At 36.0% G+C, this 25,195-nt stretch overlaps 3 protein-coding genes across 8 annotated transcripts; 1 reads left to right on the plus strand and 2 right to left on the minus strand.

Annotated features, from left to right (window-relative positions):
- Window positions 1-1,001: 1,001 nt before the first annotated feature.
- LOC110707921 (nudix hydrolase 19, chloroplastic-like) lies at window positions 1,002-18,874 on the minus strand. 5 transcript variants are annotated; one of them, XM_021886002.1, is made up of 6 exons: window positions 17,955-18,862; window positions 6,075-6,215; window positions 5,877-5,981; window positions 5,592-5,691; window positions 5,353-5,445; window positions 4,504-4,898 (listed from the first exon to the last, which is right to left on the minus strand). In XM_021886002.1, exons 1-4 carry the CDS (start codon window positions 18,519-18,521, stop codon window positions 5,659-5,661), a joined length of 846 nt encoding a protein of 281 aa, XP_021741694.1. In that variant the 5' UTR covers window positions 18,522-18,862; the 3' UTR covers window positions 4,504-4,898; window positions 5,353-5,445; window positions 5,592-5,658. The 5 variants fall into 5 exon arrangements, with proteins under 5 accessions (XP_021741692.1, XP_021741694.1, XP_021741693.1 ...); XM_021885999.1 differs by lacking the exons at window positions 4,504-4,898; window positions 5,353-5,445; window positions 5,592-5,691; window positions 5,877-5,981; window positions 6,075-6,215 and adding exons at window positions 12,631-13,927; window positions 14,669-16,911 and having other exon boundaries at window positions 17,955-18,042; XM_021886000.1 differs by lacking the exons at window positions 4,504-4,898; window positions 5,353-5,445; window positions 5,592-5,691; window positions 5,877-5,981; window positions 6,075-6,215 and adding an exon at window positions 1,002-2,262 and having other exon boundaries at window positions 17,955-18,863.
- A 1,162-nt stretch (window positions 18,875-20,036) lies between these two features.
- LOC110707923 lies at window positions 20,037-21,938 on the plus strand. The gene is made up of 2 exons (XM_021886003.1): window positions 20,037-20,190; window positions 20,794-21,938. The coding sequence occupies exon 2, from the start codon at window positions 20,796-20,798 to the stop codon at window positions 21,693-21,695; it is 900 nt and encodes a 299-aa protein (XP_021741695.1). The 5' UTR covers window positions 20,037-20,190; window positions 20,794-20,795; the 3' UTR covers window positions 21,696-21,938.
- Window positions 21,939-23,499: 1,561 nt separating this feature from the next.
- Window positions 23,500-25,128, minus strand: LOC110707924. Of its 2 annotated transcripts, none has more exons than XM_021886005.1 (2): window positions 24,949-25,128; window positions 23,500-24,539 (listed from the first exon to the last, which is right to left on the minus strand). In XM_021886005.1, the coding sequence occupies exon 2, from the start codon at window positions 24,522-24,524 to the stop codon at window positions 23,676-23,678; it is 849 nt and encodes a 282-aa protein (XP_021741697.1). In that variant the 5' UTR covers window positions 24,525-24,539; window positions 24,949-25,128; the 3' UTR covers window positions 23,500-23,675. The 2 variants fall into 2 exon arrangements, with proteins under 2 accessions (XP_021741697.1, XP_021741696.1); XM_021886004.1 differs by having other exon boundaries at window positions 23,500-24,530; window positions 24,949-25,127.
- Window positions 25,129-25,195: the final 67 nt, after the last annotated feature.

The following is a 25,195-nucleotide window of genomic DNA, read 5'->3' on the forward strand; positions in this document are numbered from 1 at the left end:
TATCAAATTCAAAAACAAAGCAAGCCAGTTGAGTTCAAACCAAACCGAAACAAAATGAACTAAAGAAAAAAATCCAAAATAAACAAAAGAAAAAACTAAACAAAAGAACATTGTTCATAAATCACAAGAAATAGTGGGGTAGGTATGTTTGGCAAAGACTAGGAAATGGTAGTAGCGTCATGGTAAGGGAACATCCTTGATCGCATCAAGAATGGTCTTGTAACAACTTTCCTTGACCTTAGCTTTGAGTTCCTGGGTTGAGGAGTCCATATGAGCGTTTATTTTATCTTCCAGAGAAATCATCTGAGTTTGCAGCCCCTCAACTTTAGTAGCCAAGTTATCCAATGTGGAAGAAAGGTGAGTTATACTCATGAATGATGCAGACTTCTTAATACTTAGTTTATTTTACTGTTTTGTTTATATAATTAGTTTACTCAGTTAATGGTTACGAAATTTGCCTGGATGATTATTTTGTTTTAACCGAGTTTGTTTTTGTTTGTCATCATCAAAAAGGGGGAATATTGTTGAATTGACTACCTTATATTTTGATGATTGACTTACATAAAACAAACTCCGACTAATGATGCTTAAAGAGTCTTGGTTAAGCAGAAGATTCAGGTTTGAAGTAATATGTTCCGGAGTAGGAACAACAAAGTTTGGAAGACTTGATGATGAATGCAAGCTTTCAAGATGTCCTCACAACTCTATATACTTAGTTACTCAGTGTACGAACTTAAGAAACAAAAGTGTTGGAAGGAATTAAGAAGAAACTCGAAGTTCCTGAAGGAACTTAATGATTGACTCAGAAAGTTTTAAACGAAAATTTGAAAACGGTTTTCAAAACCCTTAATTTAAGGAAGTGATAAAATCAGTTTTGAAAAAGATTTATTTTATAAATAAATAAAATCAAAATAATTCATTAATTTAAATGATAAGTTTTAAATTAATTAATTATTTAGTTATCTTTTTTAATAATAAATAATTATCTTTTTAATAAATCTTTAACTGATTTTTGACTTAGTAAAAATAACTGTTTACTTAAATTAAGGAAGCACGTTGATTTAGGAGTCAAGCTAGGGAAATCATGTTCCTAAATTTCCTCAACCTACATCCCAACTTCTCAGTCAAAGAGAACGTGGGATTAATATAAGGGGGAAGTGGGAACTTGATGGAAGCTTGGTTTAACTCTTTATAAAATCTAAGGGTGGATGCACATAGCTAACTCTGACTGGTCAAAATTTGATCCATCAGGAATGCTGATCAAAGGAAACTTGAAATTTTTGTGAAAAAATAACCCATGAGAAGGTGTGAAAAATCACTACAAACCACAAGAAAGCATAGAGTTGCACCTGACTTATGGAAACAAACCACAAGTAGCTAAATGTCTTGCTACTTTGTGACAACTTTCTGCATGAAGTCGCAGACAACTTGCTAAAACCTTTGATCTAATCTGATGTATTAAGCTACATATCTCTTTCAACTTAATTGGTCTAAGATGGACAAGTATTTTTGTTTCCCATCTTTTGCACAAGCCTGATGATGACAAAAGAGGCTAAGTTCTGTTGCAGGACACAGAAGAATAAAACTGCACTACAAAATCTGACTTGAGAGAAAATCTACAGCAGAAACATAAAGATTTTGTCGCAAAATAAAATTAATACGATGATATACCAAAAATTTATATATATGTACCTGGTCCTGTAGTTTTTCCTGGTAGAATCCTGCCATTAGGGTAGCATCAGTTGCTATAACTCCAACTTTGACACCGCTACCAGCTTCCAGAGGCCTAAATTTAGCTTCCTTAAGTTCCCAAGCAACACACTCAGCCATATGAAGAAAAGGCTGCTTACTCCCTTGTGATATTTCACCATACCAAGCATGTGAAAGATGGCAAGGCATGACAATGCATCGTGCTCCCCCTTCTTCAAGGAACAATCTTTTACCTCTCAAATTCTCAACCATCCTAACATGGTCTAATCCTGAAGGGATGCTACCACCATTGTTGTCAGAAATGTACTCACAGCTCGAAGGAGATGTTGGATCACTGCAGACAATGAAAGGGACAGTTTCGTGTTTATCTCTTGAGCTCCATAGCACAAACTTCTCAAGGAAGATCAATGTAGTAAGAACCGACACACTTCCAATGATTCCAACAGTGTTCTCTTGGCTGTAACAGGGAGAAGCACTCGAGGAACTGTTAAATTTCTGAGGCTCTGATGTATTTTTCTTGATTTGATCAGTTTTTATAGGAAGAGAAGAGGGCTGCAAGGAAACCGAAGATGAAGAAGGAAGTGATTTTATCATGCAGGGCTTGTTTGTACGTTTATTTACGTCATGAATTACATTCAAGGGATAATTCGGGGGAGCAAATGACAATCCCATGCCTACTCTAAGTCCCAGTTGAGCATCAGGTATACTTAATACAGAGTACATAAACTATAATATCAATGATTTTTGTCTGCAGCCAAATAAAAAACAGAACTCTTTCTCCTACAGACTAAAAACACCGAAAAATATATATATATAAAAATAAAAGGCAAGATTTGAAAATAGGAGTAATTACAGATTCATGAAATAACATAAAGAATGAAGACACTGAAGGCAGGTTTGTACTCTCCCAAAGTTTTGGGGGGTTTTATTGACATTGTAAGGTTGTATAGGAATCTGAATTATTGCCTCTTTGTACTATCAAGGGCCTACAAACTTCAATGCTTGGTTTTATGTATCAAACAATCAACGAGACAGATTAGACCAGTAGATATTTTATTTATCGTAAATAGTCAGAAGAGCATCTATGTTACAATATACCGCAACTCCGCAAGGCATGGCTTAAAAGATCAAGCAGTAACCCTGCAGTAAAAGAGAAGCATAAGAAAGAAAATTGCACATACACTCACACCGCGACACGGATGTACATAGTTTTACTCTTTCATTGCTACTTGGACGGTTGGACCACATGAACTCCGATGGGAAACCTTACTAGTGAACAAGGACAAACTCCAATGAATAGATGTAATGAGCAAAAAATTTATATCAATTACTCTGTAATGAGTAACAAATAATCAAAAATTGCTGTTCTATTTATCCTCGAAAATGCCTCCTATTAAGTCCCTACGGTCTGTAAACACCCCCGTCATGTATAAAACATACATCGGTTATAACTTGGGCAAGTGCTAAGCAAAGAGTAGTGTTTGTAACAGTACAGTCGTTACAACCACGGTATCATCTCTCCCTAGCACACAAAAAATTCTCTAGACATCATGTTACCATCTACTTTTCTAGGGAAATTGGTAACTGGTATATACCCAATCAAAATTTCTGGTAATGCTTTGATAGATGCCTAGAATAGAGACATCAGAAGTAGTGGGTCCATAGTTCTATTGGTATGTGACAGTTCAGTGAACGGCAGAAATAACTCAACTAAGATGTAAATTGTTCTAGTATGAATTATTGAGACTGTTTCTTATCGTTGAGGGCATGTGAGACAACAGCCAAGTTGAAATTGGAATGCTCTAGTGACAAATTCCATCATTAAAATATCGACTTGCACAAAAGTTTGTCTAATCCTCAGATCTTTAAGTCATTGTGATTACCATAACGACTGCTATTAGCAGTTGATTGATAGATGGTTAATTCATTTGTCCGTAGATTGAGAGTGATTTGTTTTCCTATCAGACATGATTGTGATTTCTTTCCTAGTCAATTTGTTACATATTTCAGTAACAGCCTCGATTATGCAGCAACAGACCAGATTTAGGTAGTTTGAATGAAGAGTCTACTCACTCACCATGAGGACTTTTCAGAGGAAGCCTTGAAAGTTCATTTTCTTACATGTAGTCACATGCGAACTTACGAAAATTGAAGTAGGCAAATACTCCTTCAGTCTACTAATAATGTTAGCACTTTATTTTTTTCATTTATCTCAATATAATGCTCGCACTATATATTCAGAGAAAGCCATTTGCAACTGTTAACACTAAAAACAGATACTTCAGAGGAACATATGACTTGACTGGAGTTCCAAAGAGACTAATTTTCCTACCATTATACACCTTGTTCAATGCTCTGTTTCCTAACTAAGAAAGTGGAAAAGCTTAAGCATATTCCCACAAGAGAGAGCAGGGGGGAAGCCTGCAGGACAAAAAGAATCACGTACTCCGTAATAAGTTGCTGATGACAAGAACATTTCCCCTACAATGTCTACAAGATTATTGGTTTTACTTATTAGGGTCAGTCAAGGTACAGAGACCCAATCATCGCAAATGCGTTCCCAAGAGAAGAGGACACCAGTGTGCCAAGGTATATTTAGCTCAAGTATGTCATCTACGACAGGTATTTTATTGTTGTAATTAGAATTCTATCACTGATGCGAAGCCCAGTGGGAGTGCACCCTCCTGTCCTCAGACTGGTTATGAGAGCTCATGAGGTCATGGGACAAAATGATCATGGAAAGGGGGGAAGGGGATTGTTAGATCATTTTACGCATAAAAAATATACTAGTATATAGATATACATCACAGGCAAAGAATATTTATTTCTGACAGAATAAGAATAATCACAATAAACTACAAAATCAAAGCAAAATAGGAAAGCAAAAGTTAACAGCTACAGATTTGAAAGAGAACTATTAGGCTCTTTAAGTGGACTGTCAGAACTGCTTTCTGATACCCCTTGAAAGACCCAAGTAGATATGAGGTGATGGGCAATTGCGAAAGGCCCCGGTATAACCATTGATGCAAGCTCTCCGCTTTCAGTGTTAAAGTCCGAGGAGAGGTTCTGACTCTGTGTGACCCCCTTGCAAATCTGCTCTACCTTGGCAGCAGCTGTTTTTTGTGCCTTCTCATATTCAGCAAATGTAAGAGCTTTCTTGACATCTTCTCTGCTATGCCACTGAGCATCTAAACAACCACGTACATACATTAGCGACGTAAAACAGATCAGATGTAAGCTGATGTTCGCAATTCATTAATCAGGTATAGAATAGTTAATTGTAAGTTCTTACCTAAGTAATACTTCCTCTGTTTCTCAATAAATAAATCGTTATGACTTTCATGGTTACCAACGAATAACTTGGACTCAATAACTACAAGTATTTATACGAAGTATATTTTTAAAAAAGAAATTATAAAGTCAATTTTTAAAAATTATACTGAGATTAACCCAACAACAATTTGAATAGTTACATTAATTTTTATCTTTATTAATAATAAAATGAGATCCCATAAGTAGTGTAACAAGTCAGCAAGTAATGATAAACTGAGGAAGTATTGAGATCCTACTTTCACTTTCATGTCCAACTGAGGATGGCGAAAGAAAGATACAATAAATAGGAGAAAATGTGGCAAAACATACCTTCCAACTCATCCTTATCCACAGTTATTTCAAGAGATTTCGCATAAGCAAAGAAGCCTACCATCAACTGGCAGGGCATGCTGCTTGGCCCAACTGGAACAGGTCAAAAGTTAAAGTTTGTTAAGCTGAGACAAGAAACTGATTGCAGAAATTTATCTGCTATGATCATTACAGTATGACAACATAAAAAATAGTCAAATAGGAGATGTTACTCAGACAACTGCTCCAAAAGAACTTACCAGGCCATGGCTGAGAACTATGATAAACAACTTCTCCTACTTCAATGCCAGTTTCCTCCCATGTTTCTCATCTCACTGCTTCTTCCAAACTCTCTCCAGGCTAAGACAAATGTTATTCGATAAGAGATATTTTAGGTACAGAGTAACTGAAGCAGAAAGCACAAAGGAGAGGAGAAGCTAATGATTCTTATAATGTCACACATCTCAAAATTGGAGGCACAAATGTATCACAAATACGGAAAAAAAGAGAGGTATGGAGTCCTCATATTTCTGCAGAGTACTAACCTCTAAAAATCCAGCTAAACAACTCCACATTCTAGGTACAAATCTCGACTGTCTGCTTAAAAGTGCACGGTCATTTTCCTTGTCAATCACGAGCATAATGACTACCTGGTAACAGGACAAACAACAGGAAGAATTTAATTCTACATTCAAACGGTTCACCTTCATTGCATAATGAATGAGAGACTGGCATCACCATACTGGATCAACACGAGGATATATCCTCTTTTTGCACAGTTCATTTGAGCACTGCACTCTTTTACCAGCTTCTCTGGGAATTGTTTTACTTCCACACTGCCCGCAAAATCGAGATGTACTATGCCATTCAAGCAATGCTCTAGCCTAACAAACACCAGACACAGAAAATACAAGACCATAGTCAGTCGGAAGTTGAACAAGATAGCAAACTAAGAAGCTAGAATCAAGACAACTGTTTAGAACTGAAGCGCTGAATTAGCCAGTTGGATAACTGGTTTTGAGCTTATGCACTGAATTAGAATGAGAAACAATATCAAATAGAAAAAGCTATAGAACTAGATTCGTCAGCAGTCGCACAAAGAAACTGACAACTGTTTTGGCAAAGCAAGGCTGTATAACTGACACTATGATAGAAACTTAAGCACATTTAAAAGGAACAAACTTGGTCATTGAATATGGAAATAACAGATTCAATCCCAAGTTCCCAACCCCATAGTAAACAGAGTTGAGGAAGATAGCCTTGCATTTTTATTTACTCGTAGGTCTACATAAATACTGTTAGAACAATGTATACTACAAGAGGGGGGGTGAATTGTAGTGTATGTAGACTATGGTAAATTTTGCGGAATTAAAGCTACTACTAAGAGAAAAGACACTGAGATAGGCAATGAATAAATTCACTATGTAAAAATGATTTACAATCACTAATACGTTGCCTAGACTCAAGTTCCGTGGGGAACTCAAGTTATCCAACTGTGATCCCTCAATCACAGTTTCTCACACTTTGTGATTCTACTCCGAATCACTTGTACAGTGTAAAGAACTCTCTCAAGTCTCATACTTTACAACTCTCACAACCCAATCCCAACTACACAATGATTACAAATGTTTCCTAAGGAACTTAAGAGACTAAAGATGGAAGGAACTTCTCGTTTAAACACTTTGAAACTCTACGCTCAGAATACTTAAAATTGCTTTTCCACACTTTCAAAAAGCCACGTTGATCTCTTTTTATAGGGAGATTATCCAAGCTTCTATCATGTTCCTACTTCCCCCTCAATCCCACGTTCACCTATATTGGGAAGTTGGGATGTAAGTGGAGGAAGTTGAGAAACATGATTTCACTAACTTGACTCCCAAGTCCAACGTGCATCCTGTTTTTAAGCAAACAGAATTTTACCAAGTAAAAATCAGTTTACAAGAATATTTATTAAAAAGATAAATATTTATTTATTAAAAAGATATTTAAACAATTAATTAATTTAAAATAAATTTATCTTTTAAATTAAAGAATTATTTAGATTTTATTTATTTATAAAATAAAGCTTTTCAACTGATTTTATCCCAATATTTTCAAACTGATTTTATCTCTTCCTTAAATTAAGGATTTTGAAAACTGTTAAAAACTTTTCTGAGTCATCCGTCAAGTTCCTTCAGGAACTTCAGGTTCCTTCAGGAACTTCGAGTTTCTTCTTAGTTCCTTCCAACACTTTTGTTTCTTAAGTTCGTACACTGAGTAACTAAGTATATAGAGTCGTGAGGACATCTTGAAAGCTTGCATTGATCATCAAGTCTTCCAAACTTTGTTGTTCCTACTCCGGAACATATTACTTCAAACCTGAATCTTCTGCTTAACCAAGACTCTTTAAACATCATTAGTCAGAGTTTGTTTTACGTAAGTCAATCATCAAAATATAAGGTAGTCAATTCAACAATATTCCCCCTTTTTGATGATGACAAACAAAAACAAACTCGGTTAAAACAAAATAATCATCCAGGCAAATGTCGTAACCATTAACTGAATAAACTAATTATATAAACAAAACAGTAAAATAAACTAAGTATTAAGAAGTCTGCATCATTCATGAAATTAATAAATTATGAAATTTATACCTTTGCTTAAACGATGAAGACTTGAAGAGGAGGCGGTTTGAGTCCAGCTTTCTGAGTTTGTTCTTCTTTTCCCCCTTTTGACATTATCAAAATGATAGAAAGAGCATGCTATATATAGTACTAAACTACGGAGGGAGTAGTTAATCTGAATTCATGAACGATGAAGCATGCGCACACAGTTCATATGCAACCAAAATGAGAATATCAAATTCAAAAACAAATCAAGCCAGTTGATTTCAAACCGAACCAAAACGAAATGTAAAAAACAAACCAAAAAAAAAAAACCAAAAGAAACAAAAGAAAAACTAAACAAAAGAACATTGTTCATAATTCACAAGAGATAGTAGGGTAGGTATGGGTGGCAAAGAGTAGGAAATGGTAGTAGCTTCATGGTAAGGGAACATCCTTGATCGCATTAAGAATGGTCTTGTAACAACGGTCCTTCACCTTAGCTTTGAGTTCCTGGGTTGAGGAGTCCATAAGAGCGTTTATTTTATCTTCCAGAGAAATCATTTGGGCTTGCAGCCCCTCAACTTTAGTAGCCAGGTTATCCACTGTAGAAGAAAGGTGAATTATACTCTGTGTAAGTGTAGTGGACAAAAGCTTAAGTTCCTCCTGGATTTGCAAGGAACTAGGACCAGAGCTAAAAGCACTGAATCCGAAACCAGAAGTATAAGGCTGGGAAGCAGGTGGAGAGGGTATGGTGTGGTGAGCAGGGGATGGAACTGGAGTTGGTGATGGAGTTCCTTCTGGAACGGATGAGGAGGGACCCTTCCTTCAGAAACTTTGGTTGAATCATCATCCAACTCAACAATAACTAGCTCAGATTGCAGGGGTTTGGGTTTGGATGTAGCAAGTCTGATACTTCTCCTTCGTCTGCTTGGTACAGGGGTGTGTTTGACAGAGCCCCCAACTTCCTGAAGTAACTCTTGCAGTAATTCCTCTTGATCATCCTCTTCCTCCTTCTCATTCTCTTGATCATCCTCTTCCTCCTTCTCATTCTCACTCTCCACTGCCCCAACACTCTTATCTTCTTCGACCTCTTTGTCACTATCTTTCTCTGTTTCTTTCTCACCAATTTCTTTGGTATTTTTCTCACGGTCGTCTTCTTTCTTTTCTACTTCCCCCTCACTGTGTTCCCCCTCGGAATCACGTTGCCCATCAGATGCAAAACAAACATTCTCATTCACCACTTTTAATTTTAGCTTTAATAATGATTTTTCCTGAAGGATGTGTTCAGGTTTGAGAGTGTATGTCTCGGTTTGGGGCAAAGGAACTTTCAGATCTTGAAACACCACTGTCAAAAGGGAACCATAGGGTATGTGTAGGTCGGGAATGCAGTGGTCTAGGTGGGCGATCATTAAGGCAGGAAAGTTAATGCTAACTTTCTTTGCTAGACAGAAGATGAGGGATGCATCTAACAGGGTAACAGTACTGCGTTTTTGGGAACGAGGAAGAATTCCTCTCCAAATGATATTGAACAGTAGTTTATGCAAAGGAGTTAAGGCATTGTGGTTAGTTGTAGTAACTTTCGGGTTTCCACCAATAAATGTGACAATTTCGGTTTCATTGTGGCCATCTACGGTGTTTTTGGATTTGTTTTTGACATAGGTTCTATATCCAACATTTGGGGTTTTAAACAATTTGGCCAAATAACCTGCATCAAACTCAATATTCACACCACCAACCGTAGCACTACATACACCATCAACGCAAACAAAGGATGAGCAAAATTCATCCATTAATGTAGGATAAATTGGAAACTTTGAACACACATCCAACAAATATATCCAATTTTGATAATCCAACAACTCTAAAATTTCGGAAAACTTACAATCCGTGCACCATGAGTGATCAATTGCATACCCAAGTAAGAATTTGTCGTTTCGGGTTTGCCGGGCTTTCTTCGATGGTGCCGAGGTGCGACAGGCCTTAGTGTTTTCTGGTTTTTCCTTGGGTTGAGTAGCCTTGCGTTTTGGAGCTTGAGAGGGGGAAGGAATTATCATAGTTGGAGGGACGGGTTTTGATGGGGTGTTCCGTCCGGATCGTCGTTCCAAGGGATTAGATGTGATGTTGGTTTTCATTGTTGGGTGAATTTTGAGAAAGTAGGAGAAGTGGGAGAAGTGTATAAAGGGAGGTTGGTGGGAACTTGAAGGTGAGGATGGTTTTATGGGGAGTGACGGGTGATGAGAGATGATGATGTGACTATTGAAGAGGAGTAATGGGGAAAGTTGATATGTTTGTGAGGAGTGGCGGTTCAAGGGGTGTGGTGAAGTGACGGTTTAGGGGAAGTGAATGTGGGAGTGAATGTGGGAAAGTGTGTTAGTGGGGAGGTTGAAAGGTTGTGTGATTTATTTACAATAAAAAGAAAAATAAGAAAAAAAATAAAAATAAGATTTAATTGAGAAAATAAAAAATCTTTTTGTTGTTTTGGAATTTATAAGATGAAATTAGTAAAAGGATAAAATTAAAAATTTAAAGATAAATAAAAATTCCAGTAAGTTACTTCAAAGTAAAATACTGGTTGACCTGTACAGAGCTTTTCAAAAAAAACTTGGAAAATAATATGGCTTAATTTGTCTTCTTTATTGACATAATCACATGATCACACACTCATTAGAATTACACACTCTTTCATTGCAAGATTCGAGATTATGTTTTTCACACCAAGATTATATATAGCAATGCTCAGTCGTTTCACTAAGACATACCTTGGGGTTCCAAGAAGAACTGCTCAATTTAGCTTTATCATTCCGAGTTCCAATCGCATCTTTTCGAATTTTTCTCTACTCAAAGGCTTTGTTAGAATGTCAGCAATTTGATATTCAGTTTGTACAAATTCTAATTTAATGGAGCCTTTTTCCACATTGTCTTTTAGAAAATAATGCCGAACATGAATATGCTTTACACGTGAATGATGTACTGGATCTTTTGAGATGCATATAACACTAGTATTATCACAGTATATAGGAACACATTCTAAAATTATGCCAAAATCACGCAACTGTTGCTTTATCCATATTAATTGGGAGCAACATGCAGCAGCAGCTACATATTCTGCTTCAGCAGTGGATAGAGCAACAGTGTTTTGTTTCTTGGAACTCCAAGAAACTGGACAAGAGCCTAAGAATTGAACCATACCTGACGTGCTCTTGCGATTTACTAAGTCTCCGGCATAATCTGCATCAGCAAATCCTTTGAGATCGAATGTATCACTTAGTGGGTAGAATAAACTTAAGTCTGCCGTTCCTTTAAGATATCTCAGTATTCTTTTTACGGCAGTTAGATGCGACTCTTTTGGATTGGATTGGAACCTAGCACAAAGACCAACACTAAAAGAAATATCAGGTCTACTTGCAGTTAAATATAATAAGGAACCAATCATACCTCTGTACTTTGTCTGGTCCACAACACAAGTTCCTGAGGGATCTTCGTCTAATCTAGAGTTAGTTCCCATAGGAGTGTGGTTAGTCTTTGCGCTGTCAAGGTTATACTTTTTCAGGAGTTCCTTGACATATTTTTGCTGATGTATAAATATTCCTGATTCTGTTTGTTTGATCTGCAGTCCTAAAAAGAAATTGAGTTCCCCCATCATGCTCATTTGGAACTCACTGCACATCAAGTCAGCAAAGTACTTGCACAAAGATTCGTTAGTTGCACCAAATATAATATCATCAACATAGATCTGTACAACTAAAAGATGAGTTCCTTTAGATTTTAAAAACAAAGTTTTATCAATTTTTCCTCGTTTAAAATCATTTTCCAAAAGGAACTTAGACAATCTTTCATACCATGCTCTTGGAGCCTGTTTTAGTCCGTAGAGAGCCTTATCAAGTTTAAAAACATGGTTTAGAAAGTTTGGATTCTCGAATCCAGGGGGTTGATCGACGTAAACTGTTTCTTTTAATAAACCATTCAAAAACGCACATTTTACGTCCATCTGATACAGTTTAAAACCCATAAAAGCAGCAAAAGATATTAAAATTCTAATAGCCTCAAGTCTAGCAACAGGAACAAATGTTTCCTCAAAATCAATACCCTCCTGTTGGTTATATCCCTTTACAACCAACCTAGCCTTATTTCTTACAATTGTACCATATTCATCAAGTTTGTTTCGAAAGACCCATTTTAAGCCTATGACCTTTTTATCTAGTGGCTTAGGTTCAAGATGTCATACCTGATTTCTTTCGAATTCATTGAGTTCCTCTTGCATGGCTATAATCCAGTCAGGGTCTTCTAAGGCTTCTTTGTGGTTGCGAGGTTCCAAAGTAGATAGAAAAGCATTGAAGGAACAGAAGTTCCTCATTTGCGATCTAGTCTGAGTTCCTTTGCATAAGTCACTGATAATTTTGTCCAGTGGGTGTGACTTTTGGTGCTTCCAAGGTTTGGGCTGGAAGGTTTGGATAGTAACTCGACTATTCTGATTTCCTGAGCCAGTTGCTTCTTCTTCAGTGATTTCCTCTTGTGTTATTGGTTCCTTGGCAGGTTCTTCATTCTGAGGTTGTTCTATCGAAGGAACTTCAGTCAGTATGTCGAGTTCCTTCTCTGGATTTTCATGATTTTCATTTAATCGAGTTGGCTGCTTATTTGGAATTACTGCATCTTCTTCTTGTTCTTGAGAACGTACTAGACCAATTTCAAAGTCATAGTCCTCATGCTCCTGTGTACATGGAAGTGGATTAGTTTCATCAAATATAACATGCACACTTTCCTCTACACACATAGTACGTTTATTGTAAACTCTATACGCTTTACTGTTAGTAGCATATCCAAGAAATACGGCTTCATCACTTCTTTCATCGAATTTCCCTATGTTCCTTTTACCATTATTATGCACAAAACATTTACAACCAAATGCTCTCAGATGAGATATATTCGGTTTTCTGCCTTTCATAAGTTCATAGGGTGTCTTATTTAATATAGGCCTTAGCATGACACGATTTATAATATAACAGGCTGTATTCACGGCTTCTGCCCAGAAGTTCCTTGGAAGATCGCTGGCTATTAACATGGTTCGAGCCATGTCTTCTAAGGTTCTGTTCTTCCTTTCCACAACTCCATTTTGCTGTGGAGTTCTTGGAGCTGAGAAATTATGACTTAAGCCTTGTTCCCTGCATAAATCATCAAATTTAAAATTCTCAAATTCAGTGCCATGATCGGATCTAAGGTGTATCAGTTGATGACCGGTGGACTTTTGAATTCTCCTGAAAAATGTAACAAACTCATCAAAAGTCTCATCTTTGCTAGACATAAAAATTACCCATGTGAATCTAGAATAATCATCAACAATTACTAAGACATACTTCTTTCCACTTCTACTTTGAATCCTCATAGGACCACACAAATCCATATGAATTAACTCTAAAGGTTTCGTGGAACTCACCATTTTCTTGGATTTAAAGGATGATCTGACCTGTTTTCCTTTCACACAAGCATCACAAATTTTGTCACATAGAAACTTGATTGAAGGAAGTCCCTCTACCAAGTTCCTTGTTCTTAATTTATCAATCAAAGAAAAACTTGCATGACCAAAACGTTTATGCCACAGTAAAGGATCATCCTCGATGACACTGAGGCAAGTTAAGCTGTTCCTTGGAACTGTATTGAGATCCACTGTATAAGTGTTTCCTTTCCGAGTTCCTTCCAGCAAAACTTTCCCAGTGTCATTCTGAATGATGCTACATTTTTCAGAATCAAAACTTACAGAGTTTCCTTTATCACAAAATTGTGATATGCTTAATAAGCTGTGTTTGAGGCCCTCGACTAAAAAAAACGTTATCAATAGCTTGGGAACTTGACCTTCCAACTTTTCCTACGGCAACAATGTTGCCTTTCTTATTATCACCAAAGGTCACAGTTCCTCCTGTATAGGCCGTCAGTGAGAGAAATCTTGATTCATCTCCTGTCATGTGCTTGGAACAACCACTATCGAGGTACCATTGGTTATTCCCCTTCACTACGACCTGCAAAAGAAATTAAGGGTTAGATTTAGGAACCTCATCTTTCATGGGTTCCTTCGTTGATACTGCAGACTCATTTTTCTTTTGCCATACATAAGCTATATTTTTAGTGGACTTAAGTTCCTTTCTTTTGCATTCAGTATCTTTGTGTCCTGACTTGCCACAGAAGGAACACACAGTCTCACTAGGGAGTTCCACGTATTTTTTCTTTTTACCACTATTCTTCTTTTTGTGGTTGAAACCCAAACCCTCTGTCCTTATGGTTTGAGCTTTGGATATCCACTTTGGAACTCCCATGTGGATTGCACTTTTGTTGTTTCTAGCTCTTTCTAAATCCTTTTCAAGGGACTCATTTTTGTCTTTAGTAACCTGCAATTCTTTTTTCAAATTTTCAAGATCATCATTAAAGGTTACTAAAGGCAATTGAGGAGCATTATTAGAATCAATGTTAGTGCATAGCAATTTATACTGAGTCAATTCAACATTTAATATGATATTTTCATTTTTGACTCTTTCCAGTGTTTCTTTAAGCATAGTGTTTCTATCTAGCAAATCAAAGAATCTTCCCTGAACATCTGTTCTTGAACTATACAAATATTTCATATGATCCTTATAGATTTCTAGAGCTTTTTCATTTTATCCAAGTTTAAGACATACTTCTTTATATTCATCCAATGTTTCTATGAGCAAAGAAATTAATTTGTCTTTTGACAGGGATTTCAGAAATTTAGGTTCGAGATTTACCTCCTTTGACTTTTTAGCAGATTCACTATGTTTAGCCATCAAACACAGGTTTGCAGTCTCTTCTTCCGTAAATTCTTCTTCATCCTCGGAACTTGTGTCTCCCCACGCAGCTATCATGGCTTTCCTGTAATCAGATTTTGAAAAGTTAGGAGTATGAAATTTTCCGTGTTCCTTCATTTTGCCTTTTCCTTTTTCTGATTCCCAGAGAGGGCATTCCTTGATGAAGTGATCTGTGTTCCCACATTTGTGGCATCCTCCTGTTTCCTTGGAATACTGGTTCTTCTTGAAGTTCCTTTTCTTTTGGTCACCAAACCTTTTGTTGCGGTACAACTTTTTTAACTTCCTGACTAGCATAGCAGCTTCTTCCTCTTCAGATTCGGAATCCTCTTCACTTGGTTGGGCAACTTTTAAAGCAATTCCTCTGCTTCTTGAGCTTTCTTGACTTTTGTTTGATAGGTGAAGCTCATGAGTTATCAAGGAACCTGCAAGTTGTTCAAGGTTAAAAGTTGTAAAGTCCTTTGATTCCTGCAAAGCAGCCACTTTGGATCTCCACCGTTCATCTTCAGGAAGACTTCTTAGAATTTTGCGTACCTGTTCATCCATAGGAACAACTCTACCAAGAGAAACTAATTCATTAGCAATATTTTTAAAACGAGTAAACATTTCTTGAATAGTTTCTTTTGAACCCATTTCAAAACGTTCATATTTAGAAAGCAGTATATCAATTTTAGAACGTTTGACTTCATGAGTTCCTTCGTGGGTTATCTCTAGTAAATCCCATATTTCTTTAGCTGTTTTACATCCCATAACACGAGTGTGTTCATCTGGCCCTAAACCCCAAACTAGGAGTTTTTTAGCAGTAGCATTAATCTCTTTCTTCTCAAAGTCGCTTCTATCATATTCAGAGATAGGTTTAGGAATTACCTCATTTTCTGCATTGGTCTTGGTTACCTCGTAATCTCCTACTTCGATAGCTCGCCAGACTTGATAATTCTCGGACTGTATGAACATCTCCATCCTTGTCTTCCAATAGGCATAGTACTTCCCATTGAAGAGTGGTGGTCTTTGTGTAGAGTAACCTTCAGCTAGTCTCTCGTCCTTCGACATTGTTCCTCCAGGAACTTGACTCGACGTCGACAGGGCTTCCTGCTTTTCCGAGTTCCTTGCTCTGATACCAATTGTTAGAACAATGTATACTACAAGAGGGGGGTGAATTGTAGTGTATGTAGACTATGGTAAATTTTGCGGAATTAAAGCTACTACTAAGAGAAAAGACACTGAGATAGGCAATGAATAAATTCACTATGTAAAAATGATTTACAATCACTAATACGTTGCCTAGACTCAAGTTCCGTGGGGAACTCAAGTTATCCAACTGTGATCCCTCAATCACAGTTTCTCACACTTTGTGAAGTGTAAAGAACTCTCTCAAGTCTCATACTTTACAACTCTCACAACCCAATCCCAACTACACAATGATTACAAATGTTTCCTAAGGAACTTAAGAGACTAAAGATGGAAGGAACTTCTCGTTTAAACACTTTGAAACTCTACGCTCAGAATACTTAAAATTGCTTTTCCACACTTTCAAAAAGCCACGTTGATCTCTTTTTATAGGGAGATTATCCAAGCTTCTATCATGTTCCTACTTCCCCCTCAATCCCACGTTCACCTATATTGGGAAGTTGGGATGTAAGTGGAGGAAGTTGAGAAACATGATTTCACTAACTTGACTCCCAAGTCCAACGTGCATCCTGTTTTTAAGCAAACAGAATTTTACCAAGTCAAAATCAGTTTAAAAGAATATTTATTAAAAAGATAAATATTTATTTATTAAAAAGATATTTAAACAATTAATTAATTTAAAATAAATTTATCTTTTAAATTAAAGAATTATTTAGATTTTATTTATTTATAAAATAAATCTTTTCAACTGATTTTATCCCAATATTTTCAAACTGATTTTATCTCTTCCTTAAATTAAGGATTTTAAAAACTGTTAAAAACTTTTCTGAGTCATCCGTCAAGTTCCTTCAGGAACTTCAGGTTCCTTCGGGAACTTCGAGTTTCTTCTTAGTTCCTTCCAACACTTTTGTTTCTTAAGTTCGTACACTGAGTAACTAAGTATATAGAGTCGTGAGGACATCTTGAAAGCTTGCATTGATCATCAAGTCTTCCAAACTTTGTTGTTCCTACTCCGGAACATATTACTTCAAACCTGAATCTTCTGCTTAACCAAGACTCTTTAAACATCATTAGTCAGAGTTTGTTTTACGTAAGTCAATCATCAAAATATAAGGTAGTCAATTCAACAAATACATCTTCTTGTTCATATTGTGAAAGTTAAAGAGCTGAATAGCTAACAGTTTTACCCTACATACATATTACATTATTACATCTACCCATATAATACTAGTGAAATTAATACTTCCCAAAATGAGATATCATTTGATAGAAAACAAGATACATCTCTAGCTTCAAGATTCATAATCAACAATACAAATGCTTCATTCATGTTTATCTGTCATTCATGTGTCCCATTCACCACAATCATGTTAACCAACCCACCTAAGGTACCCGCATAAATAAAATATCACATTTTAAAGCCCCTCTACTTAAACAATCATTAACATTCCTGGCACATATCAAACTTATTTCTTCCATCTCCGATAATAAGAAGACGCTCAAGCTCAACTACATCTACCAGTCTACCACCAAGACTAGATCTTCAACCTCATTAAAGAATCCATCTTTGCACATTCATAATTGAGTCAAAATTAAACAGCTACAACCACATTACCAATCCATGTGCTAATTCTATTACCTGAAGAAACTATTTTGTTCTTGCCAAAGCTATCAGAACCTACAAATACTGATCTTCGAAATTCTAACTACTTTTCACCTCTATTCAATCATTCCCTATAATATATAACACCCTCACACTTACAGCTACTAACAAAACTTAATACCAACACAATTTTGCACCACATTCTAGATAAATCCTCTCAGCAATCTACATCACAACTCTCAATTAGATCACAACGAGATAAGACGATTATCATTCCCATATAAAACAGCTCACGAGAGGATCATGGTGGGACGAACCAATTAGTTGTCACTATTATAGGTATCAAGTATCATTTCAAAGTGTCACCTAGCTATAAATGATGGCAATCAATTTGAAACACAAAAGCACAATCAAATATAATCTTACTAAACTAGCAAAAACATCAAAGAAAGCATAATCAATGTAATATAAGCAGAAAGAGAATACATCAATACATACATGACCAGCAACAGCTAAATCAGCCATAGCACGAGAATCAGACCAATCAGTAGCCACCATTAAAGTCCTAAGCTCAACAAAAGAGAAATACTTCTTCCCCAATTCATCCACCAATTTATCATCCTCAGAAACATCAATTGCCCAATAAACAGAATCTTCCTCTGATTTCGAACCCAGATAAACCAACGAATCTCCCTCAAATTTAACCGAAGAATCAGCCAATAAACCCTTACAATCACCCAAACTAAGCCAACCCAGATGCCAATTTGGGGAGGAACCCTGAGAACCCGCCAAAGGGCGCCCTTTTCTGAAGGGCAGTACCTTAAAATTAAGGGCAATGGCGTCATGGGTATTCCCTAAAAGGTGAGATTTAAGAGCTTCGAGAGCTGAATTAGGGGAAAAAGGGTCGTTTGATTTGGGGATTTTGGCCTTAATGGGGTTGCCGGCGAATGCGTGGGATTGAAGATTGATGGAAGACATGGTTGAAAAGCGGAGGAAAGCAAGTGGAAAGGTGAGTTTAAGGAAGAGAGAAGCGGTGGTTGGTGTGGAGGAGAGAAGTAGGGGCATTGGTGGTGGTGCTCTGGTTCATTTGCGGTGGTTTTTAGGGAGGAGGAGAATGTTGGTGGTGGTGATGATCGATGAAATCGCCAAATTGGTGAGCTGAGGAGGCCAAAGTTAGGGATGCAATGTTGACGTGTTGCGTCCATGTTCTGTGATTTTTGTGTGGATATGATAATGTACATCAGTACATTGTAAATGTCAATTTTTTTTTTTGATTAAATGTAGGATTGTCAAAACCTGATCCGACATGAAATAAGCGGGTTTGGGTCAAGAATTCACGACCCATTTACATAATTGGGTCGACACGAACAAGACACGAAATTAAACGGGTTAGGTTTGGGTTGAAATTTTCAACCCGAAACCAACACGTATAACCTGATTATATAAATGGGTTGAACGACAACCCCATCAACCCGAACCCGACATGCTTAATTTATTAATTAAGTAGTAAAAGAACTGAATTTTCTTTATTCAAAACTTGTAATTTTGTAAATTACCTTGACAACATTTATACATTTTGGTAATTTTTTGGCTATTAATTTGGCAAAAAAAAAAATTATAATTTTCATCTTTTGTAAATGAAAATTTAATTGGCGGTAAAATTTGAGACAATTCTTATGTATGGTTATATTGTTAAAACTACTAGACTCTCCTCCTTCAACCTTTTGCTTTTCTGATTTTCTCTCTCCTCTTTTAACCTTTGTTGTTTCCTCTCTCTTCCTTCAACCTTCAATTTCATTGGTGGAAAGTACACATTTTCACTACGACATTGAACATTTCGGAATCAGTGGAGGAAGGAAAACTCAGCTACCCTTTAGGGTTAACCATGCCATTAATTTCTCCTTTTATTAATGTTTTGGTTTAATTTTGCCGGTAAAGCCGGCGGAAATGGTGGTGCTAGTAGAGTAGAGATTGGAGGTGGGTGGGAATTGAAAAAAAAATAATGTAATTTCTGGTTTGATTTTTGCAGTAAAAATACGGTGATCTATTATAGGTAGGTGCATTTAATGGCTCCACTTGACCACTTGCTAAAAACACGATAAGGTGGGAGGGAAGAAACTTAGTGTGATTTAAGGTTTGATTTTTGCTAAAAACACGGTGACCTATTATAGAAAAAACTTGAACAGAGGAAGAAGGTGGGAGGAAGAAGAAGGTGAATAGAAGTTAACGGTGTTAACTTTAAAAGTTCGGTCCAACTTGTCACAACGGCCCACAAACAATAAAAAAATATATTTTTTAAATTAAAAAAACACAAATTTTAATGCAACTTATTTACTAAATTGCCATTTAATAATATTTTTTGTTTATCTAGGTTATAAATCGGAGCTTGCTCTTTGCTCAAAAAAAATAAAAAAAAAAACTGTGGCTTGCTCTATACTAAATACTCTAGATAAATAACTTATTGTTGGAGTGACTTTATGGAGCTATATTTAGACGATCGTAAAGACCCGCCATATTTATGTATTTGACCGATCTAACCCATATATAACTAGGGTGGGTTAGGGCTTTTTTTAATGGGGCTCCAACCCATTGAATTGCTCTGTCAGTATTAATAAGAAGAAAAAAGCATTAATGAACATATCCCTGCCTTGCCTCCTCCTCTTGCTTCTCCTCTCTCTCTGAGTTCTCCGTTCTCCATTACATTATAAACTATTTGTTCTCAGCGTCTTCTAAGGTAAGTTGTTGTTTCTTTTTGTTATCATCATATTAATTTCACATTCTAGTGTTTGATTTCATTTCGTGCAGTAAGGTTAGGGTTCGAAAATCTCAACTTTTGGTTCTAAATGCTGAGATTATGTAAAGAAAATTATGACCCTTATTTGATAATTGAATCAAATATCTCTAAATTACGAGCCTTGTTTGATAATTGAATCAAATTTCCCTGAAATTATGAGCCTAATTTGATAATTGAATCAAATATCCCTAAAATTATCATCCTACTTTGATTTGAATTGAATCAAATACCCCTAAAATTATGAGCCTAATTTGATAATTGAATCAAATATCCCTAAAATTATCAGCCTATTTTGATAATTGAAATTAGACCTTTTCTCAATTTGTTTGTAAATTTTTTAAACTAGTAATTTTTTTTAACAATTTGGATTTTAACTACCAAAATCTATTCTGGATGAGACATTAGATTGGATTGGGTGTTTGGTATTTAGTTTGGAATTGATTTAACTTGTAAAATCCAAATAAATTCCTTGTGAAGTAATATATTTTAATTAATTTGTATTGTCTCACCATTGATTTGAGTTTGTTTGGTGAATTTATTCAGCAATGTATTCATCAAAATCGAAAGTGTATCCAGGGATAGAGGACTTGCCAGGTGATATGGTTGAAGTATTTTCGATATCAATAGAACCTTACTACACTGATGATATAGAAAGTGTTGAACTTGAAGGTTTTGTGAGGTTATTAGATAACACAGTTTCTGTTGATGGTGGTATTGATATGTTCAAACCTTCAGATAATGAAAACTCTATAATGTTTCCTAATGAAACCCAACAACTACATTTGGTTGGTCCGCCAAATTGTGTAAGGTCCGATAACTTTACTTGGACTTTATTCCTTAACCTCAAGGACAAGAGTCATAATGTTAACTTATGTCGTGGGCTTGTTGTTTACTCGGGTTCAGCTCATGAGATGACTTGCGATAAACTTACTTCCACTTTTGTTGGAGGTGAAGATGGGCATGCTATGGTGCATTCCATCTTCTATACTGATGCGGTACAAGCTGCTGTGAAAGTTCGTCTTGTGGAAGGACTACGTGGCTATGGTGATTGTGCAATTTATGGTCATATACGCGCTTACAGCAGCAAATTTGCTTCTGATTGTGAGTATGATAAAGTGTTTTATAGATCAACTCTGTTCTACGCGTCACAAGAAAAGCCTAAGAAGTTGGTGGAGGGGGATTGTTTTTCACTGTCAAGAGATAAGGTGGCTGTGCCATTGGATAGCAACCTTTGTCTGGATGTATATTTGACAGATGCGTTGACTGAGCATGTAGTGTTTAGAGGTACTCTTGAGCTACCAGTAGAAGAATGTGGTTCAGTCGTCAGGAAATATGATGGGATTGAGGTTTCAGCAACCTATGATATTTCGCCTCCTCAAATAGATTGGAAGACGATGAAGCCGTCGGAGTTTCAAATTATTGGTAACAAGAGATACTTGGTGTAGAGCAGCACGAGTCAGGAGAGGGTACGTTGTGTCTGTCTTCACAGTACCAAAATTGTATTTTGAAGATGTGGTTCATCCTGTTTTAACTTAAGCTATCTAATTACGTTTGTGTTTGTTAATTTTAAAAATAAGCACTTTGATGCTCAGTTTATTGTTCCTGTTTGTGATATAAGTATTGGTTGTGTTGTATTATAAATTTATGACGGTGAATCTATATTAAGTACTTGTTTTCTAGACCTCTCACCCTTTTTCATTATGATTTTACCAGTCTATTAAGATTTCATTTAATATACTACATCTAGTTATGCTTTTGATGTATATATTTAACAGTAAGCTGTTAGGTACCGTTGGTAGTTTTTTGCAATGTAATGGTTTATAACTATTTGTTGTTAAAGCCACATCATGGTTCATTGCTACTGCTAGTATGCTTGCTGCTCCTGGTTATAATGGTTGTTCATCCTTCTTTCTTATGCTCCTGATGTACTCTAATTGTGTTCTTTTCATTTTATTTATGGATGAAAATTGTGAAATCACTGGCTATATAATGAATAAAAAAATATTTAAGGATATATATATATAAACAACTTTAGCTGAAAAAAGTTAAGTCATTAACGACACGACACCGGTTCTGAAACCGGTACCTAATAGTTGCAAAGGCACTAATTCAAATCGGTGCCTTTGTACACTGACACACTGTAAAAGGAATTAAGACATAAGTCACCGATACAAAACCGGTGCTTGTTAAGTCAAGCAAGCAATGCATCCTCTAGAGCACAAGCTGCTGAACCTCATCCACAACAACTAAGGCACATAACTTAAAAACAATTACTACACCATAGTCTATATTAAAAACAGAATACAACAATGTACTTATTTTCCTTCTATCTCAATCACTGCTATTCTCATGGGATTGAATCTTATTAACTCCCCTAATAACGTACAAAGAACGAAAATGTGGGATCGTATCCGTATATCAACCTTATCTTCTTTTAATGGAAGGAAGTTAAAGGGTTGTGTAAACGTGTAGGAGGCGAAAGTATGATGTTAAGCCAGTGGATTCATTATTGGCATCGAGTTACCTCCATGAAAAAGACATTGATTTCGAGCCAGTGGTTGTCAATCCGAAAGCTAAAATACCATCAGCAATATTGGATGTTACGGAGATGACTTAGGCCTGTTGTGTATGAATTTGTAGTGGTTGGCTTGTGTGTACTTTCATATGGGAGTATTGCGTAATCGTTGGCAAAAATCTTGTCACAAAACAAATGCTTCCTCGTGAAAGAACCTTTCAGAGATATAACGCTCTTCTCTTTATAGAAGCACGAGTGTAAATAAAAAAAAAAATGAGACATCCATATCAATATTCACAAATTCTTCAAAAATGCAGATGTACATTAATTTATTGTAAAACGGGTTAAAGTTGTGTTAAAAGTACTTAAAGTTACCCTTTGTATTGCTAAAGTTATTATTATTTCTATTAATAAATTTTATCTTACAAAATACTTTTAATGTATTTAATTAATCATATTAATCTTTATATTATGTAATCACGTATCTATAAGAAATTACACATTAAAATAGCGACAAATTAAAAGTTACCCTTTAAATGGTTAAAGTTACCATAAAAATAGTTAAAGTTACGCTCAAACCGACCATTTTACAATAAAATTAATGTACATCCGTTGTACACAAGACTTATTAATCAATATTTTAATTAAATGATGATAATGACAGTTTAGGGATTAGAGGATGAAAATCGAATTAGGAATTTGTGATTGAGAATTCAATAAAAGATAATCCCTTATAATGGGAATTAATTTAGAGTAATTAAAATCAAAGTTATAATAATAGTACAAAGTACTTAAAACATGGGAATTAAACCATCCCAATCTCAATCCCAATTACCAAGTGACAACCAATACAAACATAACACAAAGGTAGGGAGTTAATTCTAAGAACCGTGTCTCTAACTTCTTATGATTAAAAAATAAGTAATTCAAGCATCAATTTGACAAGCATGTCATCCCCTTCCTTGTCAGAAACGATCATCTTAAAACCTAATGGATACTTTGGAATGTCTTTATTGAATCGAATAAGTTCGACCTTGCCCTTATCAGAATAAACCAAGTCGAATTTCATGATTGAGGAGTAACCATACGGTACAACCAGATGCGATCTTAGAAGAGGAATGTTGTAACAAGAACCCGTATGATCCAATATCAATGGCACAGGGTTTGTCGCGTTAAATAGCACAATATCAAGACAATCGTCCTCTAAGTCTTGGGTTGCAAGAGAACGAGTCCGAGAATCAAACGGCCTTCCATACTGAAAAACAATGGTTCCGCGAACCCAACTGTCATCTTCAGAGTTAGCAGAATGTTTCATTAGAATAGCATCCTTTATAGCATAAAAACCTGCTGCTTGGTTAAAAGTGTAATATATGGTTGCACAACCCATACTACCAAAGATACGATCAACACCCAACTTTTTAAAATTGCCATTTTTCCCTGTAGTAAATTTTGCAACAACTTTGCCCTCAATTGTATTACCATCTCTATCTTTGAGATCAAAAGTGAGAGTGAAAATTGATCTAGCACGGAGTGACCGATTAAAAGCTAGAGGCAAGGAACCAGTTATAAGACTGGCATCATCAAATTGTCGATTGAAGATGCAAAAAGTACCATCTTCATCTTCAACAAAAATGTTACCATAAACATCAAACTTGTCAACTGCATCATGCTTTATTCTCACCGAAAACAAATCACCAAATGGACTTTTCTCAACTCCCGAGAAACCAACTCCATCTTCTACAAACTTACCATTATCCATCTCAACCTGTTATCACTAATATCATATCAATCAATATAATGCTGAATTATCACTAATATCATATCAATCAATATAATCCACCCAAAAAAATAAAAAAAAACTCACAAGAGAAACAATACAGAAAAGAACACAAATTTAGGTGATTTCATAGTTTCAATTAAAACACCTTCACCAAAAAAAAAAAGTTTCAATTATATTATACCTCAAAAATCACATGATTTAAGGGAAGAAAGGTACAATTGATTCAATTATTGAATTAGGGTCATAATTTTCTTTTCTAACAACATAATCGCGGGTTATATTAGAATTAGAATCAATAGTTCAAATTGTCGAACCCTAAACTTACTAAACTGACAATTAAATCAATAAAAAAACCTAGATTGTGAAATTGACATGATGATTACAAAAAGAAACAACAAATTACCTCGTAAGTTGCTTCGATGGAGAACGTTGAGTGCGCGCTTCAATGGAGAACGTTGAGTGCGCGCTTCAATGGAGAACGTTGAGAGAGGAGGAGGTGGAAGGGCCGTAGAGGGCTACGTTCGTCCGTTTTTTTTCGTCTTATATTGACAATTAGCGCCCATTAAAAAACCTAACCCGCCCTAGTTATAAATGGCTCGGATCCGTCCAATAAATAGAGGAGGTGAGTCTTTTGGAATTTTTGGGTAATT

This window comes from Chenopodium quinoa, unplaced genomic scaffold, assembly GCF_001683475.1.
Source record: "Chenopodium quinoa cultivar QQ74 unplaced genomic scaffold, ASM168347v1, whole genome shotgun sequence".
Taxonomy (NCBI): domain Eukaryota; kingdom Viridiplantae; phylum Streptophyta; class Magnoliopsida; order Caryophyllales; family Amaranthaceae; genus Chenopodium; species Chenopodium quinoa.